General features: G+C 36.0%; 1 protein-coding gene across 1 annotated transcript in view; it reads left to right on the top strand.

The window, feature by feature from the left end:
- The window catches only part of LOC105990755 (E3 ubiquitin-protein ligase Topors-like), a 46,545-nt gene extending 40,269 nt beyond the window's left edge, over nt 1-6,276 (top strand). Inside the window, exon 4 of the mRNA XM_013023237.1 lies at nt 6,124-6,276. Within this exon, the coding sequence (XP_012878691.1) occupies nt 6,124-6,276 (153 nt within the window). The remainder of the gene's footprint in view (nt 1-6,123) is intronic.
- The last annotated feature ends 19,157 nt before the right edge of the window (nt 6,277-25,433 follow it).

The following is a 25,433-nucleotide window of genomic DNA, read 5'->3' as shown; positions in this document are numbered from 1 at the left end:
GAAAATCATTCTTTGATACCAGCCCAGTCATAAAAATTCACAAGATTCCATCTCAGCTAATGTCTGGGGGTGATCATACACACCTTTTCTCTCAGCTACAGGCAGAAGCAAGATGGCCAGACCCTGATACATGTCCTTGCCATTTGCAAAGGTTGGTAGAAAGCTCCAGGGGGAGGATCACAGGCCAGGCTAGCCTAGGCATTAAGATCTTACCTGGAGTCGGGTAATGAGTCTATTTCATTTTGAACAGTGTCACCCCTTCCCTTGATCTCTCCCAGTTTTTCCCTCCCATCTCTTCTCCCGGACAAGTTGTATACTTCATTTTCAACATCGTGTCTAGTGAGTATCATTGCTACGTTAAGAGTTAATTTCTAGGTAGGATCTTTAACTGTAACGCCTCTCCTTTACAATAACAATAAAAATATTTCACAGGGACATGGAAGCTTGGCTCAGAATGGCAGAGGGCCTGCCTAACAAGTATGATATCCTGAATTCCAACCCTGTATCTATAAACAAACAGCAAAGTTTAAGAAGAAAAAAAAAGTAGTACTGGCAACCTACCACCATCCGTGGACTTTTCCAACTCCTGCCAAGCAGTTTCCAACAGCAATAAATGGCACTACAATCCCTGTCAACACAACTACCCCGAGTTCTTATAACACAGTGAGGACCTTGGGGTTCAGCTTTTTGGTTATGGGTTCAAATATATGAGGCTAGAGTTCAGTAATTTTCCCCTTCACATTTTTCCTAGGTAATCTCTCATACCAATTACTTTTTCAGATCTATCCATTCCATCATTGTTCTTTCCATTCAAAATAATGAGTGCACAAACTGTGCCCCACAACAAGGACACTGTGAGGCATGAAGCCTACACAGCTCAACTGCAATTTGACTTCATGGTGTAATCTCTCACCTCGCATACATTTCTATTTTTTAAATTTTATTTTATTGTAAAGATGCTATACAGAGGAGTTACAGTTACACGAGTAAGGTAATGAATAAATTTCTTATCCAGCATTGTTACCCCCTCCTTTGTTTTTCTCCTACTGTCCCGTCCCTCACCCCCATCTCCCTCAATTCTCCTCAACCTCTACACCCCCAAGTTGTAAAGTTAATTTCCAACATAGTGTCTTGTGAGTCTCACTGTTGCAATGGGTCATCCTGTGATCTTGTTTCAGCATTTTGTTATTCCCCTTCCCCTCCCCAAATTATATAAATGTGTATACAAGATATAGGATAGCAAAATCAAATACGGTGATAATAAGGGATATAGTATAGGGGGAAGAGCATACAAAAGAAACAAAAAATAGACTTTTTAAATTTGCACTTAAACGTTTTAAATTTGTTTAGTGTTTTGAGAAACAATAGAGAATTTCTTATGTCATTTTGTGTTAAGATGTAAAGTAGGACCTTATAGGCTGTAAGATACAAGGTTTTGTTCTTATCCATAAGCAAAACTATATTCATGGAAAACATACCAAATTTTAGTAGTTTTGTTTCTTTATAGGGTGAGATTATTGTCAACTTTATTAATTTTTCTTTTTCCCACCATTTACCTTATTCAAAATGAGCACACATTGCCTAATCAAAAGTCATGTAGTACTTTTACTTAATATGAGATAAAACTAAAACTGCCTTCAGCTGTAAGTGACCTGTATAGCACTTTCAAATCCTCTGATAAATGTGTATTTTGTTCGTATTTAACAACCTCTGTTGGTTCTTACCACCCACATGGAATGGATCTGCTCAACCATCCCTGACCCCATTTGATATCCGAACATGCCCTTTGATCACTAACCTTGCCCTACTTTTCCTGAAAAAAATTAAGCCATCAGAAGCTCTGACTCAAGGCCACCCAGGGTACAGAAGGTTTCAATTTGGGGGAGGGAGGCAAAGAGAAATCACCGGAGCGTTATCTGTTCACTTCTAAAAATCTCTGAGTCTTCTCAGGGGGAAATTTAAAGGCAAACTTTAAAAAATATTCTTGGTTTAGGATTTAAAAGTTGAGGATAACAAAAAGAGTGACACTTTCCAAACAAAGAAATAAAGCCAAGATTTTAAAAGATTTTCTTTTCTTCTGGTGTTACTTTAATTAGTTCAATTTGTCATTTCAGTACTATAGAATACCCTGTTATTATACAAAATACAGACACTAAAAGGGAATATTGATTATCCATAGTCCATATCTACATCTATATAGACAGATAAATATGTACAAACCTATTCATATTATGGTATGTCTTCTTACAGTTTATGTGTAAGACTGTGATCGTAAGTTACATATATTTGGGGATTCTTTTAATTTTTATAGTATAGAATACATATTTCTAATGTTAGTAAAACAGATTTTAAAAAGTCCTCAGATACAAAGATTCTCAGCACCAAAATTGTCATTGCACCCATCTGTTTTGTTCAGAGTTTAAATCACCAAAATATTTTCCATCTCATGATACCTTCAATAAATTCTTCTTCCTACATTCTCATTTCTCTCTCCCCTGATCTCATAATCTGTAATTGGTCAAACTGAAGGAAAGCTGTGATAAAGGGAGGCACTAGTTTACATGAAAACTGCTACTTTTGGGTCCTTACACAGCAGGATATTGATTTATAGTAGGGTTTATAACTACATAAATTAATACCAACTTCTTAAATAGGAAATATAACTTGTGATATCTGATGGGTTCAATCAAATAGTTGTGAAAAATATCATGTTAGCCTTATTTGAATCCTCAGATAAGGATTTCACAGTGTGAAAGTTCCAGCCACAGAGAAGATTAAGGGAAGAAAAAAAAATTTTAAACTAAACTGGGATAATTGCTTTTTTGAGAGAACCAAGAGTTTTTAGTTAAGAGTCAATAAGAAATTGCCTTCCAGGATATTAAATTCCTTATTAAACTGCTAATTTGACTCTAATTTCTCAAAGACCTTTAGATATAATCACAGTTCAGCATGCTTTCCACTCCTCTGTCCCAGCTTTGAAGATGGAGTCCCTTCAGGTTTTATAAAATGTAAATAAATTAGACAGCCTGCAAAAGCTAGATAAATGCTAAACTTGGAGAAAGAGGAAAGCAAAATATTTGGAGATGAATGATTTAGAAGGTAAATTCTAGCAATGTGGAAGAGAATACTCTTTAATAGTATCTCATCCTGGGGTCCAGAATTAAGAGCTCCAGGACACTCACGTAGTTTTTCTGTTCTTTCAGTGATGACCTTCAATTTCAGCCAAATCTCTCACAAAAACAAACAACAAAACCCTTCATGCAGTTTTTATGTTTGATTTTCTCTTATATTTCCTACAATCTTTTCATCAACCATGAAAGGGCTTAAGAAACAATAAAAGTGATTCACCAAAGAAGAATGCCTAATGTCTTTCTTCCTAACTCTGAATTCAGTTACCTTACATTGATATCTTGAAATCAGCTTCAATGACAGAACTTAAGGGTACCTAGGTCAAGGAACACTACAGATCAGAATCCTTGCTCCTAGGACACAGCGGGGTTGGTTGACAAGATTACTACTCTTTGTGGATCTCCATCTATGACTAAAGAATGGGCACGATGTGATATTCATGCACCTATTGCCCTTGATCCTAACAACTATGCCCTCGATTGTTTCCCACTAGCAGTAGGAACTGGAGTTGAGACAGAACAACATAGCGACTTGCAAAGAAGAAAGAAAGCCAACTGCTCACTCAGCAGAAGTCCAAAGTGACTTGAAGTACAATTCAAAGAGTCACCTCCTCCTCCTTTTCTCAAAAGAGAAAGAAGACAAAGATGAAGAAGAATAAAAGGAGCAAGGAGTACAGAGGGGAATGGATGATAAAAGAAGAAAATGGAACAAAAAAATGTTAAATAAAGCTTGTCAAAAATTCTTTTCCACAGTAGGCAAAACACATGGTCATTAATCATCTTTTGTTTCATAGGCACTTTTACTGTAGATTTTATTTCTCCTTTCTTTTCTTTATTATCCCAATATGAGAAAATTCCAAAACATGCCTTGTTATTAGGATGGGAATATTCGGAACCATACTTTCCATTTCAAAATCCAAGACTACCAGTCCGGTGAGGGCTGTAAACCCAATTAACAAGTCATGATAAAATATCCCACTTCCAAGACACAAGAGACTCAAATAAGGATTTTTTGTGTGCGTGTGAAAGCACCCATCACAGACAAGATCAGGTTTAAAAAGAAAAGAAAATGACTAAACCTGAAGAACGGTTTTTTGAGAAAATCAGAAGTTTAGATCAAAGTCTATTAAGGAATTGCCTGTCCGGATATTACATTTCTTATTAAAATGTCCATTTGGTTTTAATTTCTTGAACACCCTGAGACACAGCTTATCACAATTTAGGCCTAGCCAAATAATCATATCTTTTAAGTATTTTGTTGACGCTTCCAAATGGGTTAGCAACACTTTCTGCCAAGCAGTTCAGACCTGATGATTTACTAAATTACTTCGCTGCTGTAAGACAAGCTCTGCAGTCTCAAGCTTGGGATGACTTTTATTATTCAATGTAGCCTTCGTTGTCATGCGCCTCGTGTTTCCATGCATCTTCCCAAATACATGAAGCTGAAGTATCACTACTATAATTTACAGGGTGCATCCTATTTCTGCTGTAATTTTCTTTCACAATTTATTCAGACAAGCAGCAATAAGTAATTCTCAGTTACCTTGGTAATAGCACACAAATTTGTCTAATGAAATATCAAGTCAAAAACACATGAAATTCAAGTCTCGAGTCAGGCAGAGATTTGGGTCTATTTACATATATATATATATATATATATATATATATATATATATTCCTACCATTTAGAACAGTGCTTCAGCGACTAGGTTCTAAGTAAATGTTTGTTGACTGAGTGACAAAATAAATGAGAAGAAATAGCAGTTTGGAAATCTTACTGCTTTTCTCTGGGTTTCATTAGCGCTTGCTTGAACCCACCATGACTATAATTTCCCTTTTTATTTTCCACAATAACTGCACATGTCTACCACAGTGAACAAAAGAATTCAACAATCACAATTCATGGTTTAGAATTATGCAAATTTAAACCTTTTCTTTATAAAACCTGTTCTTCCCCAAATTAGGTTTCATGGTGACAGAAAATCCCTTAAGTACAGAGCATATTCAACTAAAGTTATCTTGAGAAGTTGTTACACTTAGAATCTGTTCATTAAAACTTGTGCTATATTATTTATTTCTACTAATTTTTCCTGCTCACAACAGAAAAATCAGTCAAAAACATAAAAAAACAAAGCAATGTTTAATTTTTAATGACACATACTCTTGAGTCACTAACTAAACATTTGAACTCCCTTGAGATTTGCTACAATTGGAAGCAGTTTAAATATGCCTGGACACAAAGAAACAGCCATTTCTTAACATAGTTTCTGAAAAGTAGAATTGCTGGAATTCTACTAGGTAATACTTTGTAGTAGAAACTTATGAGTGAAAAGAAAGGAAGAAAGGAAAGGAAAGGAAAGAAAAAGTGAGATAAAAAAGAAAGAAGGGAAGATTAACAAAGTTGTAAAACTTAAAGTGGTCTTTTTATAGTTCACAAAAGATACACTGTGCATAAAAGTCACAATGTTTCATCATCCATAATAAACCTTGGAAACCTCATCAGAATTGCATGGCTTTGGATCAGGGCGTTCATTACAGAGAAAACAAATGGTAAGATTTTAAATACCATCCCAAACTGTAAGAGTTGATGTTCTCCACTCTCTTTTGGTAATCGTTTGATTTGTAAACATTAGCCACTCTTTTTTAGTGTTCCCCACTCTGCAAAGGTTGAAAAATTTCTCAGTGACAAGTAAATCCCTTAAGTGGTAAACACAGAACACAGAATATCATTTGGTAACCTCAGTCTTTTCAGAAATCAGTCTGAGTTGAAAGTTTTAGTGCAGGTATTTGGAGGTAACCCTCAGGAACCACGTTAAGGATGAGCAAGTAAGGCCGAGGAGAAGAGAAAGCCAATATTAGAAAGGTTTCTGAGTCGGTCAGGCTGGATTCTGCTGAAAAGTTTTATACAAGATTATGAATTATAAATTATAGCGTTATGACTTAGGAAATTGTGTTTCCCTTCATTTGTAAATCCTTCCTTATTTGTGATTGTCAGGCCTATGGAACATGCCTCCAGAATGCTCCTGGAAATACAGAAGAGGAGGGCATTCTTGTATCAACCTCCACTGTGACCTGCGGAATGGCTGAGTTCCCAGTCCCTAAAGAGTATGCCAGTTTTTGTATGACTCGGTGGGAGAAGTCTAAGTGAGAGGGTGTTTTCAAAGACCTCAGAAAGTAGGAGAAGCAAATAGGCAGTGAGATCTGCCTGGAAGGTTAGAACAAAGGGAACACCCCTCTCCATGGTAGTCTCCATACTTCCCCTCCTTGTCCATCACTAAACCACCCTGCAGGAGGGAGAGGTTATGGAGATTGAGTGACTTATCAGGCCTGAACTCAGCTGCTTAGATGGGCAGTAAACTACCCACAAAAGAGAAGCATCTCCAAAGCAGACAAATCAATGGTCATTGACTTAGAGCTCTCCATCTCTGCAGGAATCTGGAAGTAATGTGGTTTGCTCCTTGCCATCAACTATGCCCTCGGCAGCCTGAGCTCACTCATGCCTAAACTTGTGAATCTCCACTTTCCAGGATCACCTCTTGTGGCTCTTTCTCTACGAAATACTGCAGTGTCCCCAGGCTCCCTGTTTTGGAGTCTCCAAAGTATCTGTATCTAGAACCATAGCCCCTCGTTGATGCCACTCTGACCTACGGAGAGACATGCAAAAGCATTCTTCCCTGAAGTGGGCTTGAAGCATGCAAGAATCCAGTGTTGTTCCTATAACCGGGACTACAAATCGCAAATCTCCTGTCATCAGCCTTCCCATGTCCTTCAAATTTACCCTGTGGTTTCAGCTACCCTTGGGGAGCGAAGGCTGGAATTGTGAGCTGCTTTCTCTTCAGTTTTTGCATCATCTTTCTGTTTCTCCATGATGATCACTGCTTCCTTGATTCATCTTTCTGCCTTTAAAACAGAGATTTTGTTACTCTGACTCTTCTTATTCAAAGAGTCTCATGAAGAAAAGTTCCAATTCACCATCTGACCCAGAACTTTAAGACCACTTTTCTATGACCCTTGATTGCACTTGACCCTGTTCGTCTCAATGCTAGTCGTCTTCTCCTGAGCTCTGTTAATCCTTTATTTCCAACAAGGCACAGGTTTAGTATGTAGGTCCACAACTTTCAGGGAGATTTGTTGTTACAGGAAATTGTGCCTTTGAATAAGATATTTCTGTCATGTAAAGGGATTTAAATATTTCATAGAAGTAGAAATATTAAATTCACTTGTGTTTGTTCAGTTTTAATGTACTATATTGCTGTGCAGGAGCTCATCAACTCTTACCTAAAATAATTCAAAATCAGAAAGAAATATTCATTTCATAACCTCCTCTCTTTTGCAGATCACTTAGACACCTTATCTTTAATCCTATTATTCAATCATATTAACTCTGACTCCGTTCCTGTCAAAAGTTGCAGAAAGTTATACTTAAACAAGCTTAAGGGGAAAAGGGGAATGTTTTAGCTCAAGTAACCAAGCAATTAAGGAAGCATTTGACTTCAGATATAGCTTTACTCCATGTTTAATAAGAAGCAAACTGACATCTCTGTCTATATTCCTTGTCTCTAGTTCCATGAAGTTTGATTTAATTTCAGTAGCTCCTTATCCCCACCCAGTGGTTACAGAATAACTGCAACTGCTTAGTCTCTTAGTGCACTTATCTCTTACCTAGTGAACAAGGGAATGTTGAGAATATTTCTGAGAATTAACAGTGAAATCTTCACTGAACCTCTTTGAGTCCGATTGGCATAAATATTTATATTGGGCAGTTATGGATTGAAATGTGATTCCCTAAAACTTATGTTTTCAAATTGTTTCCCTGAATACTTATGAATGCTACCTTATTTGCAAACAGAATCATTTAGGCTATATTTTTTATTTAAGATGGGGTCATATGTACGGGAGCACAGTGGGTTCTTAAGCCCATATGACTGGGATGCTTCTATTTTTTAAAAAGGAGACATTTGAAAATAAGTATAGAAAGAAAATGCCACATAAAGAGGAAGATAGAAATCAGAGTGATGACACATTACACCCAATGGGCATCATATTTTGCCCTAAACTAGCAGAAGCTGGAAGAGAAACATAGAAGAGATGCTTCTTCACAGCTTCCCCAAAGGAACTAGCCTTGCGTGTGCAGTGTACAACAATAAATTTCTGCTATTTAACCCACCCAGTAAGATTCCTTCTTGAGGACAATGCCAGGGAACTAAGGACCAGATAAAGGCAACACTGCTGTTTATCTTGAGTAATGCCACAAGTCAGCACACTAGGAACAAAATGAGAGCCACAGGGCAGCTGAAGGGAGGGGTGTCTCTGAGGATAAAGAGAACCTGCCAGCTACATAACTCCTTATCTTCCCCCAACTATAGGAATGCTACAGGTCACTTCTTCGCTTATGATAAATCTTTGTCCTCTTTCAGTCCTTCAACACCTCCTGTTATTTCCGTTCCTCAATAAAATGGCATTTCCAAGACTGAAGTAGGTTTTGAGTGAAACTCTTCCAATTTCTTATTTGACTCAGGATGTAGCTATTCTCTCCAGGAGTCACCAGCTGCCGGAAGAGAAGAGCACCACCAGCAGAGCAAATACCAACATGGGTCCTTTCCAGGGACTTTGTATTCAGGATTTGGACTGTAGGCAAGACTTCCAGAAAACAATCATAATGTGAAAACTTCAGAAATCTAATAAATACAGACTCTGCTTGATACAAAGATACCCAGAGAACACACATAGGGGGCTCAGAAACCAAGCAGGAATGGAATGAAGCAGGCCCATGTGAAAATGCCTTTATAGAGCCCTACGTTTTATCGAAGCAGATTTCTCATGGAGAGATTCACTGGAGTGTTTAAAGCAAGCAGGCGGTTGCTGGAGGTAATTATTATGGCTTGTCCCCACAGTTCTTGCCGAAGGTGAGGATCAAGTGGGCAAGTCAAGTCAAGGAGATGGCATCTAGTCGTCACCAAGAAAGTGGTCACCAGACATCTGGATCACCATACTGAAGGATTACTGGGAGGGAGATGTGGAACTGAAAACTGTGTCAGGGGTGTTTGAGGACTGCTTTTTCTATAAGAAAGTCCAATTCATATTTTTAATAGTAGAGCAAAATAAAATTGTAAGCATTCATGACAAAGTGGTAATAGAATGCAATGATAATAGAAGATACTTGGTAAAGATTTACATAGTATGCAGACAATTAGAGTATTTGATCAAAATACTCTACTTGCTATTTATAGCACAGAAGAAATACCTTGCTACATTAATACACAAAAATATGTCAAAGTGGTAAAGTTGACATCTGTAGAAATTTTGGAAACACTACAATTTGAAATGAGTGCATTAAAAAGGAAAGTAGTTTTGTAGTACAAATGTGTATGAAGCATGGAATCATGATAAGGGGAGAGTTAAAATATACACGCTATTAATGTACATGTTGAGATAATTGTGGTTGAGCCATTGGCACATACATCCATGAAATTGGCCATTAACATTCTGTTTGTTTTATATTTAATTCTATAGGGTCTATCCATTTACAATTAGTATTTAAAAATCCACTAGAACTAATGAGCTAATTGCAAAGAACTTTGAGCAGGGATAAAAGGCAACAAGGGAGGACAAACTACTATTTGTGAAAATCAAAATATCTGAGACTTTAATTACATCCCCAGCTAAAACTGACTTGTAATCTGTGACAGGAACTGGCTGATCAATGCTTTACAAGGAGATTTCTAAACTATGTGTTGCAAATATTCACCCATCAAATCTGAATTACTCAAGAGAAGGAACTTCCTGGTAATTCTATCTCAATTCAGAAGTTTTCCCATTTTCAATTGAAATTCAAGGGATTCTAACTCGCCACGTGGTACAATAGATGACTGGGTTGTCAGAATTTTCATTTCAGATTTGAAACTGAGCGGTGAAAAAGAACAGAATTGAATTGAACACACTGTCCTAAAGAGGCATTCCCAGAAGAGTGGGGAAAGAAAAAATAAAAGATTGTCATTGTTTCTCTTTTTTTTCTCTTTATTCCTATTTTTCACTACTAAATATTAATGATACGAAGTATGTTTCCTAACGACATTTTTTTCACAAATACACACAATGTATTTTGATCAAGTTCATCTCTCTCTTACTCTTTCTATCCTTGTCCTCTCTTTAAAACACTTTTACATGTTTCATTATTCCATGTTCCATACATATCATATACCACTATGGAGCTGGGATGAGTGTAACGGAGACTCAGACACTTTGTTCTCAGGCCTGAGATCCAGTACTTAACACCTTCTGCAGAGTTGGAATGATGGGCCACATCACTACCCCAGCTAATTGTGATGAGGTCTCACTAATTTTTTGCCTGAGCTAACTTCAAACTGTGATCTTCCCAAGCTCTACCTCCTAAATACATTGGATTTGTAGTTGTGGGCCACACCACATCTAGCCTTTGATCCCTTTTGTGAATGTTTCAATCTGATATGTTTTTCTGTTTAATATTTAGCATTTACATTGGAAAATACCAATTATCCAGCATGGTATGCCTGTGATTAATTTATTTTCAATTTACTGATATGCATACTAAAAGTATGATTATGCATTACATATATGAATAAAAGGACACCTGTGTAAACCATCCTGGAAATTCATCCTTAATAGCTTATGCAGAAAACAATTCATTAGGGTGTTATTCACGGTTAAGTAAATTTAATGTGATTTCAATCTATGTGTAAAGTTGAGATTAGCAGTCCACTGTGAGGTATGGACATGTGGAGAAGAGCAAGCCTGGATGTTTCGTTTTTCAGATGCATAGGAATTCGGAGTTACAAAGTACAAGGTTGGTGTCATGCCTCCATGAAGTCAAAATATTCCACTGTTCCCATATTTCTTTGCCATTCTTACCTATTTTACAGGTGCTATAAGTCATGTTCTCAGTATAGTGAGGAAGAATAATGACATCATCTGACAGTTAAGTTGACCTATTGTAAAGAGATTTTTTTCTTTTTCAATATATCACAATTCCAGGGCCACCCAGGGCAAAGTTGGGCACAGAGTCTCTTGCAACCAAACTCAATGTGAAACACAAAATTCCACTAAGGAAAAAGAAGGAGGAGGAGGAAGAGAAAGAGGAGAAGGAAGAGACAGAGGAGGAGGAGGAAGAGGAGGAGGAGGAGGAGGAGGAGGAGAGAAAAATCTTCTACTGATAATGGCATGGCATGATTTTGCTACGTAGAGCATTTACTGAATCGCTACTTTCAAAAATCTTATTTCCATTTATTTCCATTTCTTAGATTTTTATTTTACACTGAGAACATTACGATACATATATCACGCTATTCTGTGGCCAGGACATTGCACATACACATTTTACTTTACTGGTAAAGTTGTAATATTTTCTTTCTTCTTCCTATTTCATCTTTATGTTTTTCTCCCTGTAGTACCAAGGATGGAACTCAACAGCTCACACTTGCTAGGCAAGCACTCTACCACTTGACTCACAACCCCAATCTTCTTCTTTAGCTTTTCATTTGAGTCTTGCTCAAACTTTGTCCTGGCTATCCTCAGACTGTAATCTCCTCTCTATGCCTTCTAAACAGCTGGCATTGTAGACACATATCATCATACACAGCCTTCTAGCTGGTGATTGTGGTATCAGTTATACACAGAAGTCAGTTGACAGCCCTATGAACAGGATTGGCTAAACTCATAGAAGATCAAGTGATAACAACTTGGTATGATGCCTGTTGGTCAACAGTAGTGACAAGCCCAGAAACCATCTTAAGAATGTAGATCACAAAATAGTTTGTTCTGGAATCAGTCAATATGACCCCTAATAGTCAAATTTCAGGTAATTGGTGTTATCTGAAACAAGACTATTACTATCTCTGTTGCAGAAACTGAATTGGACTTACAATCCCAAAAACCATGGTAATATTCTCTTCTAATAAGGACAAATTTAGGTGTGGGAACTCAAAAGCCCTGTGGGGACTGTGAATAGCTGCAGGAGATTTCACTGTTGTTTGAATGATACCTGTGGAAAACCCTGGCTATGTATGTGTGAGTATTTGACCTTCTGCAGTAAGCCTGTCAAAAGACAGGAGGAATCCCTTTATGTACTTATCTGGGTCTATTCTGATTTCTTGTTATCTACTTCTTGGAGCATGCCCTTTTGTTTATTTTCTCATAACTCCCTAAAGAAATCCCTGGGCCAATCTGAACTTTTAAAGGGGGAGGTTGAAGGAGAGACCTTTGGTTTAGCTATGCCTACCCCATTCCTCACCCCCATGGTGGTATTAGAATATTATTTATACAATAGTAAATCATCGCAAATGAGATATCATTGCATGGACATTTCTTCATCTGTTGCCCTGGAATCTGCCGGACGGAAACCACATTCAGGAATTAAATATGGTTACTTATGAAAAGCAAAGATCAAGAAACGAGATAAAGATTTGTTTTTAAGATTTTATACGTAGAACTGAGGACAATTGGGAATATACCAAAGCCTGAATAAAAGCAAACCAGAATAAATCTCTTCTTGTAACCTTGAAAGAGACAAAAACACTAGAAGTAAGGTGCATCCAGACATTGAATTGCATCCCAGAACATGTGAAAGGAAGAAAATCAAGCTAACTATGAAGGGTACAGAGGCTGAAAGGATGATAATATCTTAGACTTCTCTGTGGTCCTAAATACTTTTCATCAGTATTATGAAGGTCCCTAAACCTATCAATTTAGTAGGGTTTCTTCTGTAGAACTATACATTGAATTATAAAACTGATTTGAGATACGTATTTGAGAAATATGCCAGAATATCCAGAAGCATTATTTTTCAGCAAAGTAGATTAAACACAAGTCACCCTCGGGAACTTTTATTTATTTCATGTTATTTTTTTTGGTAGGGAGCAATTTTCAGGTGTGAACCAAAAGGTAGGAATTAGAGATGTCCATCAAAATTAAGGAAACTTCCCTAGCTATTATATCTTGAAAGAATATTCAACTTCTGTCATTTTACAGGACAACTGTGGCATACACTGTCAGTAAAAAATGGATTGTGAATTTATAGTACATGTCACCTATTCACGTTTTTTTTATGTACCTGCTGTCTGCAGCTTCTTGAATTGTGTACCATGGGAAGATAACAGAAGAGATTAGGAAGGTATAAAGAGAGTCTGGATTCAAGGACTAAGTCTTCTGGGATCCATTCCAGGTCTTAAAAATCAGCAGCTCTGCAGTTTTGACTCCAACATTTGTAATTTAAAAATCTGTCAGGGTGCTACTAATGTGTAGCTACATTTAGGATTCTCTAGACTGGATCATCTTAAGATTTCTTTTCAGGTCTTGAATTGCAGTCTCCAGCACATTCATCACATATTCAACAAAACAGCTGGCAGTTCTGTCACTCTCATCTCTCTTTAAAATATAGAATAGTGTGAGAACTTCACAGACTCTCAGATTCAGGCTTTGGAAAAACCTCAAGCCAAAGTCCTCAGAGATATGGTGCTTGGAGATTTCCCAGAAGTATGAGAGAACAAGAGTATTATACTGTTAATGTTTCCTATGTAATTTTCTCCATTGCTCTGTCTCCAATTTTTCTTGTAACAGTGCATTCTTTACCAACTGCAATTGCAGTAGTTTCCCTGCCATGTGATGAAGAATGGTCTAGCTCCCATCAAACTACTCTCATGGGTGAACTAGTGGGCCTAAGGACTATGATGTTTTAATGCTGGGCATAAAGACTACTACACACTTGGAAGGAAATCTTCTTCCAGAAGAGTATAGTGGTGGATGTGATGTATACATGACAGTAAACAGAAGCAAAGTCAGATACTCTCTGGAAGTTTTCAGAACCAACTTACAATGAAACAGACATAGTACCCACTACAGGAATTTTCAGGTTTGGAAGCTGTGAAATAAATTGCAAGAGCATAACATATTCATTGATATATTCAGCCGTCTCTAAAGTAAAGCACTTACTCAGAATTTCCTAACCAGAAAAAAATAGCTCTAATAAATACGGCTAATATTAATATGCTCATCTTCCTGATGGGAAAACACACACACACACACACACACACACACACAGACCACATACACACCACACACAAAGCGTTGTGGTATAGTAGCTTCTAAAAAATTTGACAGTAATTCTGTAATGTGATTCACTAAAAATACAAAATAAGCAGTAGAGATATACAGCAAAAATAACCAAAATATTTTACATGGACAGATGTTAAGAAGCCATTACTCAGATCAAACTACGCTACAGTTGTTTAAATGTTTCAAAAAATCTGGATGTTTAGTACTATTATAAACAAAAGATCAGAGATTTTGGTGGAATTTTTCAGTTTTTCTAAACATAAAAGGCAGTTCATTTGGAAGAGAGTATTATTCACAAATGGAGAGGAAAGTCCATTCTAACTAAAGACTGGGAAGATCTTTTAAAGTCTTATTGGCAGTATGGTCTCATTAAGTTTACCACATGACCTGGCAGTGCTTCTCTTCATCATGTTTAACTGCTCTTAAAGACATAAGGACTTGTTTAGCTCAAATTATAGCAGTCTAAAAGAAAATATCTCTAATTGAGAAATAGCTTCTTAGTGTTTACAATGCATAAAATACTAACAATTCTTGTAGTTTCTCTGCAGATTAATATTCAAACAAGCAACAATGTACCAGGCCTATGTCTGGCAAAGATGACTGAACCTTATTTCCTGCCTTCAGAGATAGGGATCATCCAAAGTGAAAAACACTGGGAGGATCTGAAATTAATCAACAGGACTGCTGTGTCTTGTCTATTCTGTTTGCAACCTCAAGTCACAATACTCATAAAATGACTCCCAAGGAGGCTTAAAATTATAAGGAAGGTTTGACAAAGTAGCTACTGAAACACAGTAGGGAGATTAAAAAGAATCACAAAAGGCTTGCAAAAAACACATATGTTCTGTAGGAAAAATGTTATAAAAACAGAATACTCTGAAATTAGGACAAGTGAAATGAAACCACTTCTAGAGATAAGAGTAGAAGAAGATTGGCTAAGGCAGGTTAGTCCCACAAAAAGCTGCAATGTGGTAACTTAGAAGTTCTCACTGGACATATACCTTCAGTCCGTGAACAAATTAAAGATCATTTTTATAAAGGCTATGATTTTTCAAAGGCTAAAGTATACCCCAAATCGCTGACATCAAATAAACTATGCATGTATAGTTGAATCTAGAAAATAAATCCTTTTCAAGTGTCTCTAAATCCTAAAGTAGAATATTCAGAGAGAAGGAGGAGAAAGTGTAAGAATAAATTTGGACATTGGAGCCGCGATGCTCCAACAGGAATGCCATTAAAGAAAGGGCAACAATTTCACTCACACACACACACACACACACACACACACACACACACACACACACATCTTCACAACATGAAAATTGCTCATTAAGTTATATCCCTTTTCATTCTTTCTGTTGTAGGGGACTCTATTCTGTGAGTCAATAATAATTTATAACTCTTCATCAAAGAAAGACATCCTATTTCTATTATAAACAGGCTGCAAAGGGCGTAGGCAATAGGCTCACATGGGGAATTGCGTCACAAAATACATAAAGGCTTAACTTCTTTCTTAACAACATAGTTTCAATCAATATTAATACCAATAAGGTATAAAAATCACGTACTCATGTGCATTTGGTATATTTTTCTGTCTTATGATTTTTCCTCCCTATATTCCTTACTCTGATACAAAGAGCAGTGGAAAAAAGAAAATGGAACACAGCTTGGTAAATAGAAATGCAATATTACTCACATTTCACTGGGCAGAACACTCACCAGGCACTACCAAGAGGTAAGGAAAGGTAGAGAATGTTCTCGCTGGCCGCCTGCTCCTATCCAGCAATAATTGTAGCCCATGAAATAGGAGTAAGAATCTGTCGCATTTAGCTGGCTACCATCCACATTTACTTTCTAAGTAGCTAGATCTCATGCATGTAATTTTTATTTTGTAACTCAATGGTAGAATATTTCCCTGACATGTCAAGAGTATGGGTTTAAGCCTTAGTACCAGTAAAAAAAAAAAAAGTGTGTGACTTAAGAATATAGAAACTGAACTTTTAAAAATTATTTCTTGAATTGGATCTATCACTTTTAAATTGAGACCTTTTGGAGAACTAATGTGATTGAAGTTCTTATTGTAACCAAAGAGAAGAATTTGGGGGATTAAATGAGAAATAAAACAGAACTAACCTCACAAAGAAAATTTGAACAAGCAATAGGAGAAAGAGAGCATATTTTTTCCTGGTTAATGTGATGTCTCAGTTGTCTGTGACTTAACATTTTAAAAATATTTATATTCCTTGATTTTTTATTTACACCTTTTATACCCTCTAGTGATTTTACATTTAAAATAATTAAAAAGAACAAATCAACATGCAACCATCTCTGCTAATTGAAACTCTTTTATGTGTAGTGATAAAAGGTAAAGATTAAAAGCAAGATCTAATCAGACAAAAGTCATCCATGAAGAATGAACTGCTTGGTCTTTAATTTTGACATTTGGTAGTTAAATGTTGAACTCTTTGTTTCTAGGTAGAGTTAAATAATATTTTACCCTTTACTCCATAATATTCCTATCATATATCAGACACTGAAATCTATACTGTAGAGCGAAACTAAAAAATCTAATGAATACATGTGAATAAAATATGTATTACCAAAATAATCAATATCACTTTCAAATTATTTGTTGGACTCTAAGATCCAATACATTTGATATTTGATTTGATATTTATTATACATAGTATAATGTACGTAAAATCTGACCCTACTTAAGATAGATAAACACAAATATATATACACATATATGCATATATGTTTAGACACTTATCTATGTATATATTGTATATAGACATAACCTACAGAGAAAAATAATTATATATTCCTCAGTCTCAAAAATGTTCAACTACAGTATTGTTTACTAAAGACAATTGCAAAGCTTTATTTGACATTAGGATGTACTCTAACCTCAGTGAAACAAGAAATCAGAATTCTAACTTGTATTTCTACCTTCATTCCTATCAGGATGAATTGCTAAAAAGTTTTAATCATCAAAAAATAATATAGGACATAATCTTATTGTGCATAACCACTGGAATAGAGAACTAGCCTTGAGCAGAAATACTCAAGGACAGCTTCAAGACCCTGAGTTCCAACCCAGGATTACTCCTCCTTCATCACCCCAAAATATAACCACTAAAGTACATACAGAATGGTACATTAAGTCTGTACTTAAAGAAATAAACTAATAATATATTATCATATTTGGAAGTATGCCCTTCTACAGCAGACAGTGAAATTATTACCAGATATTATTCTAGACCCATGTGGTGGACTCATCTTCCACCCACTGACACTACTCAATTTCTGTTTAGAAACAGGCTCTGATGGAGAAGTTTTGTATCTAAGAGTGTTTCTTCTACATTGTTGTTTCATTTCCATATAATTAATTGATAAAAAAGTAAACAATTGACAGAAGTTCCTTAATTCTTTTCCCCTAGGAGTCTGAAACTGAAGCAAAAAAAGGGGAGGGGGATATGGTAGGAGCACCTAACGTAGCTTCCAGTGGACTTTCTCCTAAGATTGTACCATTTTGAAATTCCCATTCTTCAGGATAGCTCGCTGTAGTGACTTGCTTCTAATGAACAAACTAAGGCAAAGAAAAAGTGTGATACAATGATGTGATGCCATTTTTGTAAGGAGGCAACAAACAATTACGTCTTTCAATTTGCCGATAGACTTGGCATTGCCTTCTTACCAGCTTGTGAGGCAAGCTGTTATATAAAGAACATTCATGCAACAAGCAGCTAAGGGTAGCCTCTGGCCAACCTCAGAATGGAAACCCTCTGTCCAACATGCACAAGGATCTGAATCCAGCTAACGGTGAGCTAGAGATCTTGGAAGTCTTTTCCCTAATTGAGCACTATAAGGACTTCTCTAATGCAAAGACCAAGCTCAGTCTGCTTGAGTTTCTCAGAAGTTACAAGAAATAGATGTGTTTTGAGCCTCTGATGTTGGAAGTGTCTGTTGCACAGCAAGAGATAACTACCATACTTAGTTCCAGAGATGGATCTCAGAAATCAGAGTAGCATTCTTGTGTAGTTATTAATTTCATGTTTTGGGATGTCTTAAGAATGCCTGTATGTCTAGTCTTACCTAAGTCTTTGTTTCTCAATGATTTTCATTCCTCCATATATTTCATTATTACTCCAATATATTAATGAAATCAGATAGATTTTTATTTCTGGTGATTACAATATAAATAACATTTAGTGCTTACCATGTGTTTTAATTTCATACTTTGTTTTTGTCATTATATTTATTTCTGTAATTTTAAAAAATTTAATAAATTGGTTATTTCCCATTTTATTACCCATGGATATCTAATTTGGTCTTCAGAAGATATTAAGTAAATATTTACCCAGATAGGCTTAAAAATTTGTGCAATAAACACAGGTTTAACTGAGGAATTCCCATAGCAACTAAGTTTTTATGTCATATTTTATGAACATATTCTGAAAATATTTTGGGTTCTATTTAACCTGATTGAAACCACACAAGCCAGGTGCTAGTGGCTCATGCCTGTAATCCTAGCTACTCAGGAGGCTGAGGTTTGAGAATCTTGGTTCAAAGCCAGCCCAACCAAAAAAGATTATAAGACTCTTTTCTCCAATAAACTACCCAGAAAAAGCTGGAAGTGGTACTGTGGCTCAAGTGGTAGGGCACTAGCCTTGAGCACAAAGAGGTTTATAGATAGCACCCAGGTCCTGAGTTCAAGCCCAAGACCAGAAAAGGAAAAAAAAAACAAACTTCTTACAATGCATGTATGCATCAAACATTTACATGAATGTTTATATCAGATCCATAAAATAAGTAAAATCAGATAAATATATCATATCCAAAAATAAAACAATATCCCTGATCTTCTCTGCCTTATATTGTATTTTACATATGAATCTCTGAAAAATTCTGTTCTCATTTTGTCAAATAGAATTAAAATATTGCCTAGAACGTTTTATTATTTTGGAGAAGGTAAGTCAACTATTGACCTTCCAACATTCAAGTCATTTTTGCCTTTCTTTTTTTTTTTAAACTAGGGCTGAGAACCGAACCCACGGCCTTGCGCGCGCCAGGCGGGCGCGCTTCCGCTGGGCTAAACCCCCAGCCCCGATTTTTGCCTTTCTTAACAGCTGCTTCTCTTTTCAAAAGCTTAACTACTTCCTTTGATGAAAAGTTCCTATTACCATGCAATATGTATGTTGATTCAAAAAATAAATTAACTTGGAAATCATTGCTGTCTTCTTCGTTTCAAACCTAGGGGAAGTAGTTCTGCTGAAGAAGCATTAAATTCTCTTTAATTATATTACAATGTCAGGAGGCAAACCTCTGGGTTGAGGAGAGAAAGCATTTGTCCTTAGAACTGAATAGAATCTGAGGTATGTTCCATTTCAATTCCTGATGCCTGTGGAACTTGCATTAAATCATAGACTACAGGACAATAGAAACCTTCTTGCACCTACCTTGTCATGTCCACTGAGATACTTGTCACAAAAAAATCAAAGAGAACAAAGGAATAAATTTAATCTCAGCCTATGCAGTCCTCAGAGTTCTTCAAGCTCTGTCTCACTACCAACAAGACTCTGCATCGCAGCAAACCCCTAGAGAATAACAGAGAATACTTCACCTTGTTATCTATTCATATGTTGCTCTGTTCTAATTTTGCTAATCAGCAACCACTAAATCTTGGATGATTACTACTCTTCCTTGACATGCTCAAGACACAGCTCACTTTTATTTGACACACTTTAGTAGAAGTGATGAAAATAAACACACACTGAAAGACAAAAAACTTTGAGATATGAAACACACAAAAATAAAAATAAAGGCTCTATTCTAGACTCTAAATTATGAGTGTTGAATCATGGCTGTCTTTGGTCTCTATCCAAATTGGATCTTTCTAATAAGTCCTATACAGGATTTATTGCAATTCAGCCTTTCATAATTCTTTTCCAGTCCAGTGCCTTTTAAATGTCATCAGTATAACCTCCTACTGATTTGATAGTGCTTATTTGGAGTATTTTCAGGAGACATGATAAAACAGCCTGAACTTACACTTAACCATTAGCTAATTAAGGATACTTGCTTGGCAAACTTTCTTTTACTTTTACGTGTGGTGTCTCAATATTTTTGTGATATTCAATTTTACATCTTTGGGTCACTCCTACCTGTGCAGCATTAATAGAGAAAAAATATTCAAATATGACAAAGTATATTCAGTAAATAGGAAAAATACAAAATAAAAAGTATTCCAAAAAAACCCAGTCTTATGGGCTTGGTAGTTCTTTTAATAGACAAGGAAATAAAAGATGATATTTCCAAACACAGGAAAGTTTCTTTAGCTTCAATTGATTTTGGTTTCAGGACATTGCTGCTAGAGCTTTGAGCCAGAAAATCTCTCCCAATGCTAAGTAAATCCATATTTGATAGAAAAATAAAATATCTTATATCAATCTTTGCCTCACTGTATTATTCAAGGGAAGGTTATTTGCTCAAACAAATAACTTCCCTATCTCAGTGGCTTAGCAAAGTAAAATTCTATCTTATATTCATGTGACATCCAATAGGAAGGAGGGAAAGGGTAAATGTTCTGCTCTACCATGTCTCTCAGGAATCCAGATTCTGTCTCTTGTGCAACCCCACTGTTTCCTACAGCCTTGACATGTTCTGTCTTGATTTGCAGCTAAGGGGAAAAAAGCAAACACACAGGGAGGATCACACTACAAGGTTTTAATGAGCCAAGTCTAGACATAATACATATTAGACCCACTCATATTCCCATGCTCTTCAGCAACTAAAAGGGAGAGAGGTATTTTCTCATAATCCAATCATGTGCCAAGGAGTGGAATATGGTTTGGGTGAAGAAATATTCTTTGCAGCCCTTCTGCTATTTGTGGGTTGTAAGTTCATGGCCATTTCCAAGACTGAAGAAGACTCACTTCAAAATTTCTCTAATCTGTATATTAAGGTTTTCTTACTTTCAGATTGATGGATTTAATTTTTGCCACAAACTCTTTATCTTTTTTCTATCACCAGCCAAGTTTCTTGGGACCAATTTATTACTAAATCCTGTCAACAGCTCAGACTTAGGGAGACTTGGATCTTAAAGTATACATTCCAGCACTATTTTTCTCTGTTGTTCAAAAAGAAAGAGGAATCTGAATCACTAATATATAACAGTGTACCATCTCCTTCAGTGAGGTGAAGAATAATTGAGTGCATTTATTCAAACTTCAATTGCCATATATTGAATATAATGATTCTCATTATCAGAATTGCTGATGGCAGAGGGTTAGCTACCATTAGTTAGTAAGAAAAACTGACAAGTTTTTCAAGAAAAACATCGGAAACTTTCAAATACAAAATGCTCTTACAAAACATTTTGATCTAGCACAAAAAATATAAGTTGTGGGAAATAAAGGAAGACATTTAAACTCAGCATGCATTAATTTTACACACAAAGAAAAATGCATCAAAATGAGAAGCACATTGAAGTACTAAATTTTCAGTTGGCCTTTTTGTATGTGCATGCCAGTACTGAGGCTAGACTCAGAGCCTCATATTTGAACATGATCTGCTTGCTTTGCTGGTACTCTACCACTGCAGCCATGCCTCCAGCCTAGTGTTTTGCTGGTTAATTGGAAATCTTTTTTCTTATGTTAATTTAGCCCTGTTGCTCCTCTTTCTTTTAAAAAAATTGTATTTATTATCTTAAAGTAGTTGTATAAAAGAGTTACAATTCAGCATGTCAGTTTATGAGTACAATGCATCTTGATCAATATCATCCCTTTAATCATTCTCCCTATCCCTCTCAACCCCATCTATCCTTTCAATACTTCTATTTCCATTTTAACATATATACATTGAATATTATGGCTGCGTTCTCCCTTATCCTTCCTCTCTTCATTTATCTAACCCTTCTCCTTAACCTCCCCAGTGTCCTGACTTCCTGGTATTCATTTTGTTCAGCTGGAAGAAAGTTATTCAAAGGGGTTATACCATTTGAATTCTCCCCCATACATACCGTATTTCAGTTAATACATTTGTGTACATGTGCATATGACCCTGTGTATGTCTACATATATATTAATAAATTAGACCTAATGTCCACATGTGAAAAAAATACATGCATCCTTGGTCTCTCTGTGCCTGACTTACTTTACCTAAAGTAATTTTCCTAGGTCTATCCATTTCTTTGCAAATGGTGTAATATCATTATTTCCAATGAATGTGTAAACTTCCATTGTGTATCTATACCACATTGAAGGACAGCTGGGCTGTTTTAATATTTTGGCTATGGTGAATAGTACAACAATGAACATGGTTGTACAAGAGGCTTTATAGTATCTAGACTTACAATCTTTTGGATAAATGACCAAGAGTAGTATTGCTGGACCATAGGTAGTTGTATGTTTTGTTTTTTGAGAACTTTTCAGCATAGACTGGTTTCAAACTTCAGTCCTTCAAATTTCAGATTCCTGTTTAGCTAGGATTACAAGTGTAAGCCACCAGTGCCCTTTTAAAAACTGATATTGAAAGACAACAAAGGAAAAGAAAAGAAATGGTTTTCTAGAGTCAGTATAATCAGGTTTCTCCACTACAGGTAATAAATTACAGATTCAAAAAATATTTCTTCTGCAAGTGAAGGTAAAATGTTCTGAAGGTCAGGAAATTCAAGGCAAAAGGATGTTTGAAAGAAGACCATATACAAGTACTCACTGGACTAGAAGGTACAGAATAAAAAAGAAAAAAAAGATGCCCAGTCAGTAACTCTGTTCTCCAGCAGATACAAATGTGTCTTCTCTGCAAAAGGGACTCAAAGGTCTGAAGTTCAAAAAGAAAGAAAAAAGTGAATCACTAATATCTATATCTATATATATAGAGAGAGAGAGAAAGAGAAAAGAATAATTGAGTTCCTTTATCAAAACACTAAGAATACAAAGGGACAATTGATGCAGCTATTGTTATACAGAAAAGGGTGATTTTGTTTTCCTAGAATAGAAAACTTCAGAGAAAAAAAAGGATTAGGAAGAGTAAGAATGCAATGCCATAAATTATAACAGTCCTTGTAAAATTAAATTCTGAGCTCATGAGTAGAAAGTATAGTCCTAATCAAAGACTGTGCTCAATTAAAATTTAGGATTCCAAGAACTCTGCCCTAAAAGAGAAATGTGAATTAAACATTATGTCAGACTCTCTCTGGCATAAAAGGGGAAGGTTGGCATCAATAAAGAGAAATCTTTATCCTACCTTCTACTTATTTTAAGATAAGGATATTTTAATAAGTCACGCCTAATTTATGTAGTCAGGTCTGTGTTTCTAAGTTATTTCTTCTCTTTTGTTTTATTATTCTCTTAAATATGAGATGGTGAGCATTACAAGCTCTGAAAGAAGGGGGTTTTTCCTCCATGTTAATTTCACAGGAACTGAACTAAGAAAATCAGACATCCTGGAAAAGCTTTAATCAACCAGAAAAGTTTTCTCTCTCGAGCACTTATTTATTTTTCTTCTTAATTCTTCCCCCAGTTATCACTGTGTCTTTGATGCCATCTATTATTCTGTCTTTTAATGTCTCTTGTTTTGTAGTTGGTGGTGGTGAGTTTAGGGGCATCATGTTTTTTTTATTCTTGGAAAATACTTTCAATTATGGGAATATGCTAATGTTCTAAAGGTATGGAGTATTTTGTGGATGAAGTGTGAAGGTGATACTGAGAAGTTCTTACAGGCCTGGGGACTTTTGGGAATTTTGAGCATGGGAGACATGTTTAGTCTGCCATAGTATTCTGCAAGTGCTAGAAAATTTCTGCATCTTCTAGAGGAGGAAGCCTAGACCTCTCCTGATAAAGAAGGAACTTCTATTTTCCCTATCCAGATACCTAAGACTCAGTAAAAAGAAAAGAAAAAAAAGAGATATTTGAAAATATCATCTGGGATTTTATCTATAAAAAGATGGAGATTTTGTGCCAGTGTTGGTTAAAAGTTTATAACATGCAGGGCTAGTATTGTAAAATATATAGGTTTAGTGGCAAATCGGGGGCATTTTAAATTGATGGCTTTGTATTGTTAGTCTCTGATGATGGCTGCTACAACCTGTATTAACTTATCTAGCGAATAGATGGGAGAAGCAGAAAGAGAAACATGGATGATATATTCTATGATAAAGTACTCCCTTGGGATCACTCATTAATTCCTGTACTGACCCATTTTAGAGGCTTTGGGGACAACATTAAAGGGATTTTCATGGATGCCTAAGGGAATGATCTGCCATTCTAATTGGTCCCTGCTAGACTATAAGCTCTGTGAAAATCAAAATTAGGAAGTCTTAATTACATTGACATACTTTACTTGTAAAAATGTGGGTTGAACCATATTTATGGGCATATGCACTTGAAAAATGAAAATTCTCTGTTGAAAATTTCCTTCTGGCAAAACAGGAGTTTGAAGGAATGGGAACATAGACAACTTGTAATCACAGGAGTAATATAAATGATGATGCTAGCAAAACAAAAAAGGTCTCTCTTAATCAAGAGACCTTTTCTGTATTTATCAATAATTAGTGGCAAGGAATTCTGAGCAGTTAGAATATCTGAGTGCTCATGTAAATGTAAGATTTTAAGGTTTAATTTTGCAAGCATTTCTGTGATAGGAAGTTAAATATGATTGCTTAAATTATATATTGGTATTAAAATATGGACTTCCACTTTATTTTATAGATAACCATGCTAACCTTGTTTAAATTAGCTTCCTATTAATGGCGTAGTGAAATATTTCTAATCCGAGACAAATGTGGTTTCCTCTAGCATGCTGTTATTACTGTTGTCATTGTCGTTGCAGTTGAAATCCCCTCTGGTGGATTTGACCTCAGTACAATTTGAAGCCTGATTTATGCATTTGTCCCCTGAAAGCTCAATGCAGCCCTACTTGCCCTTATCACTGCATTTTAATGCCTAATACAAATCAGGTGCCCAGTCTTTCACACTGTGCAATTGTATTTAATTTGTTTAAAAAATTATAATGTGAAGAGACCATATGAATGTGTAAAGAGGTAATATTTGGTCATCCCCTGACCTTTGTTCTCTTTCAGGTGGCTCAGTGATGTCTCTAGCTAATGACTTATCATATTATTAAATATAAGAGAAAGTTGATCTCTAGGCTGATGCCACCCTTCTATGCAGCCCACTGTCACTGTTTACCTAAGGAGTTAGTATCAAGGCTATATAT

Source organism: Dipodomys ordii, unplaced genomic scaffold (assembly GCF_000151885.1).
Source record: "Dipodomys ordii isolate 6190 unplaced genomic scaffold, Dord_2.0 Scaffold67, whole genome shotgun sequence".
Lineage (NCBI taxonomy): Eukaryota > Metazoa > Chordata > Mammalia > Rodentia > Heteromyidae > Dipodomys > Dipodomys ordii.
The sequence above is the reverse complement of the archived record's forward strand: the minus strand, read 5'-3'. Positions and strand labels throughout refer to the sequence as shown.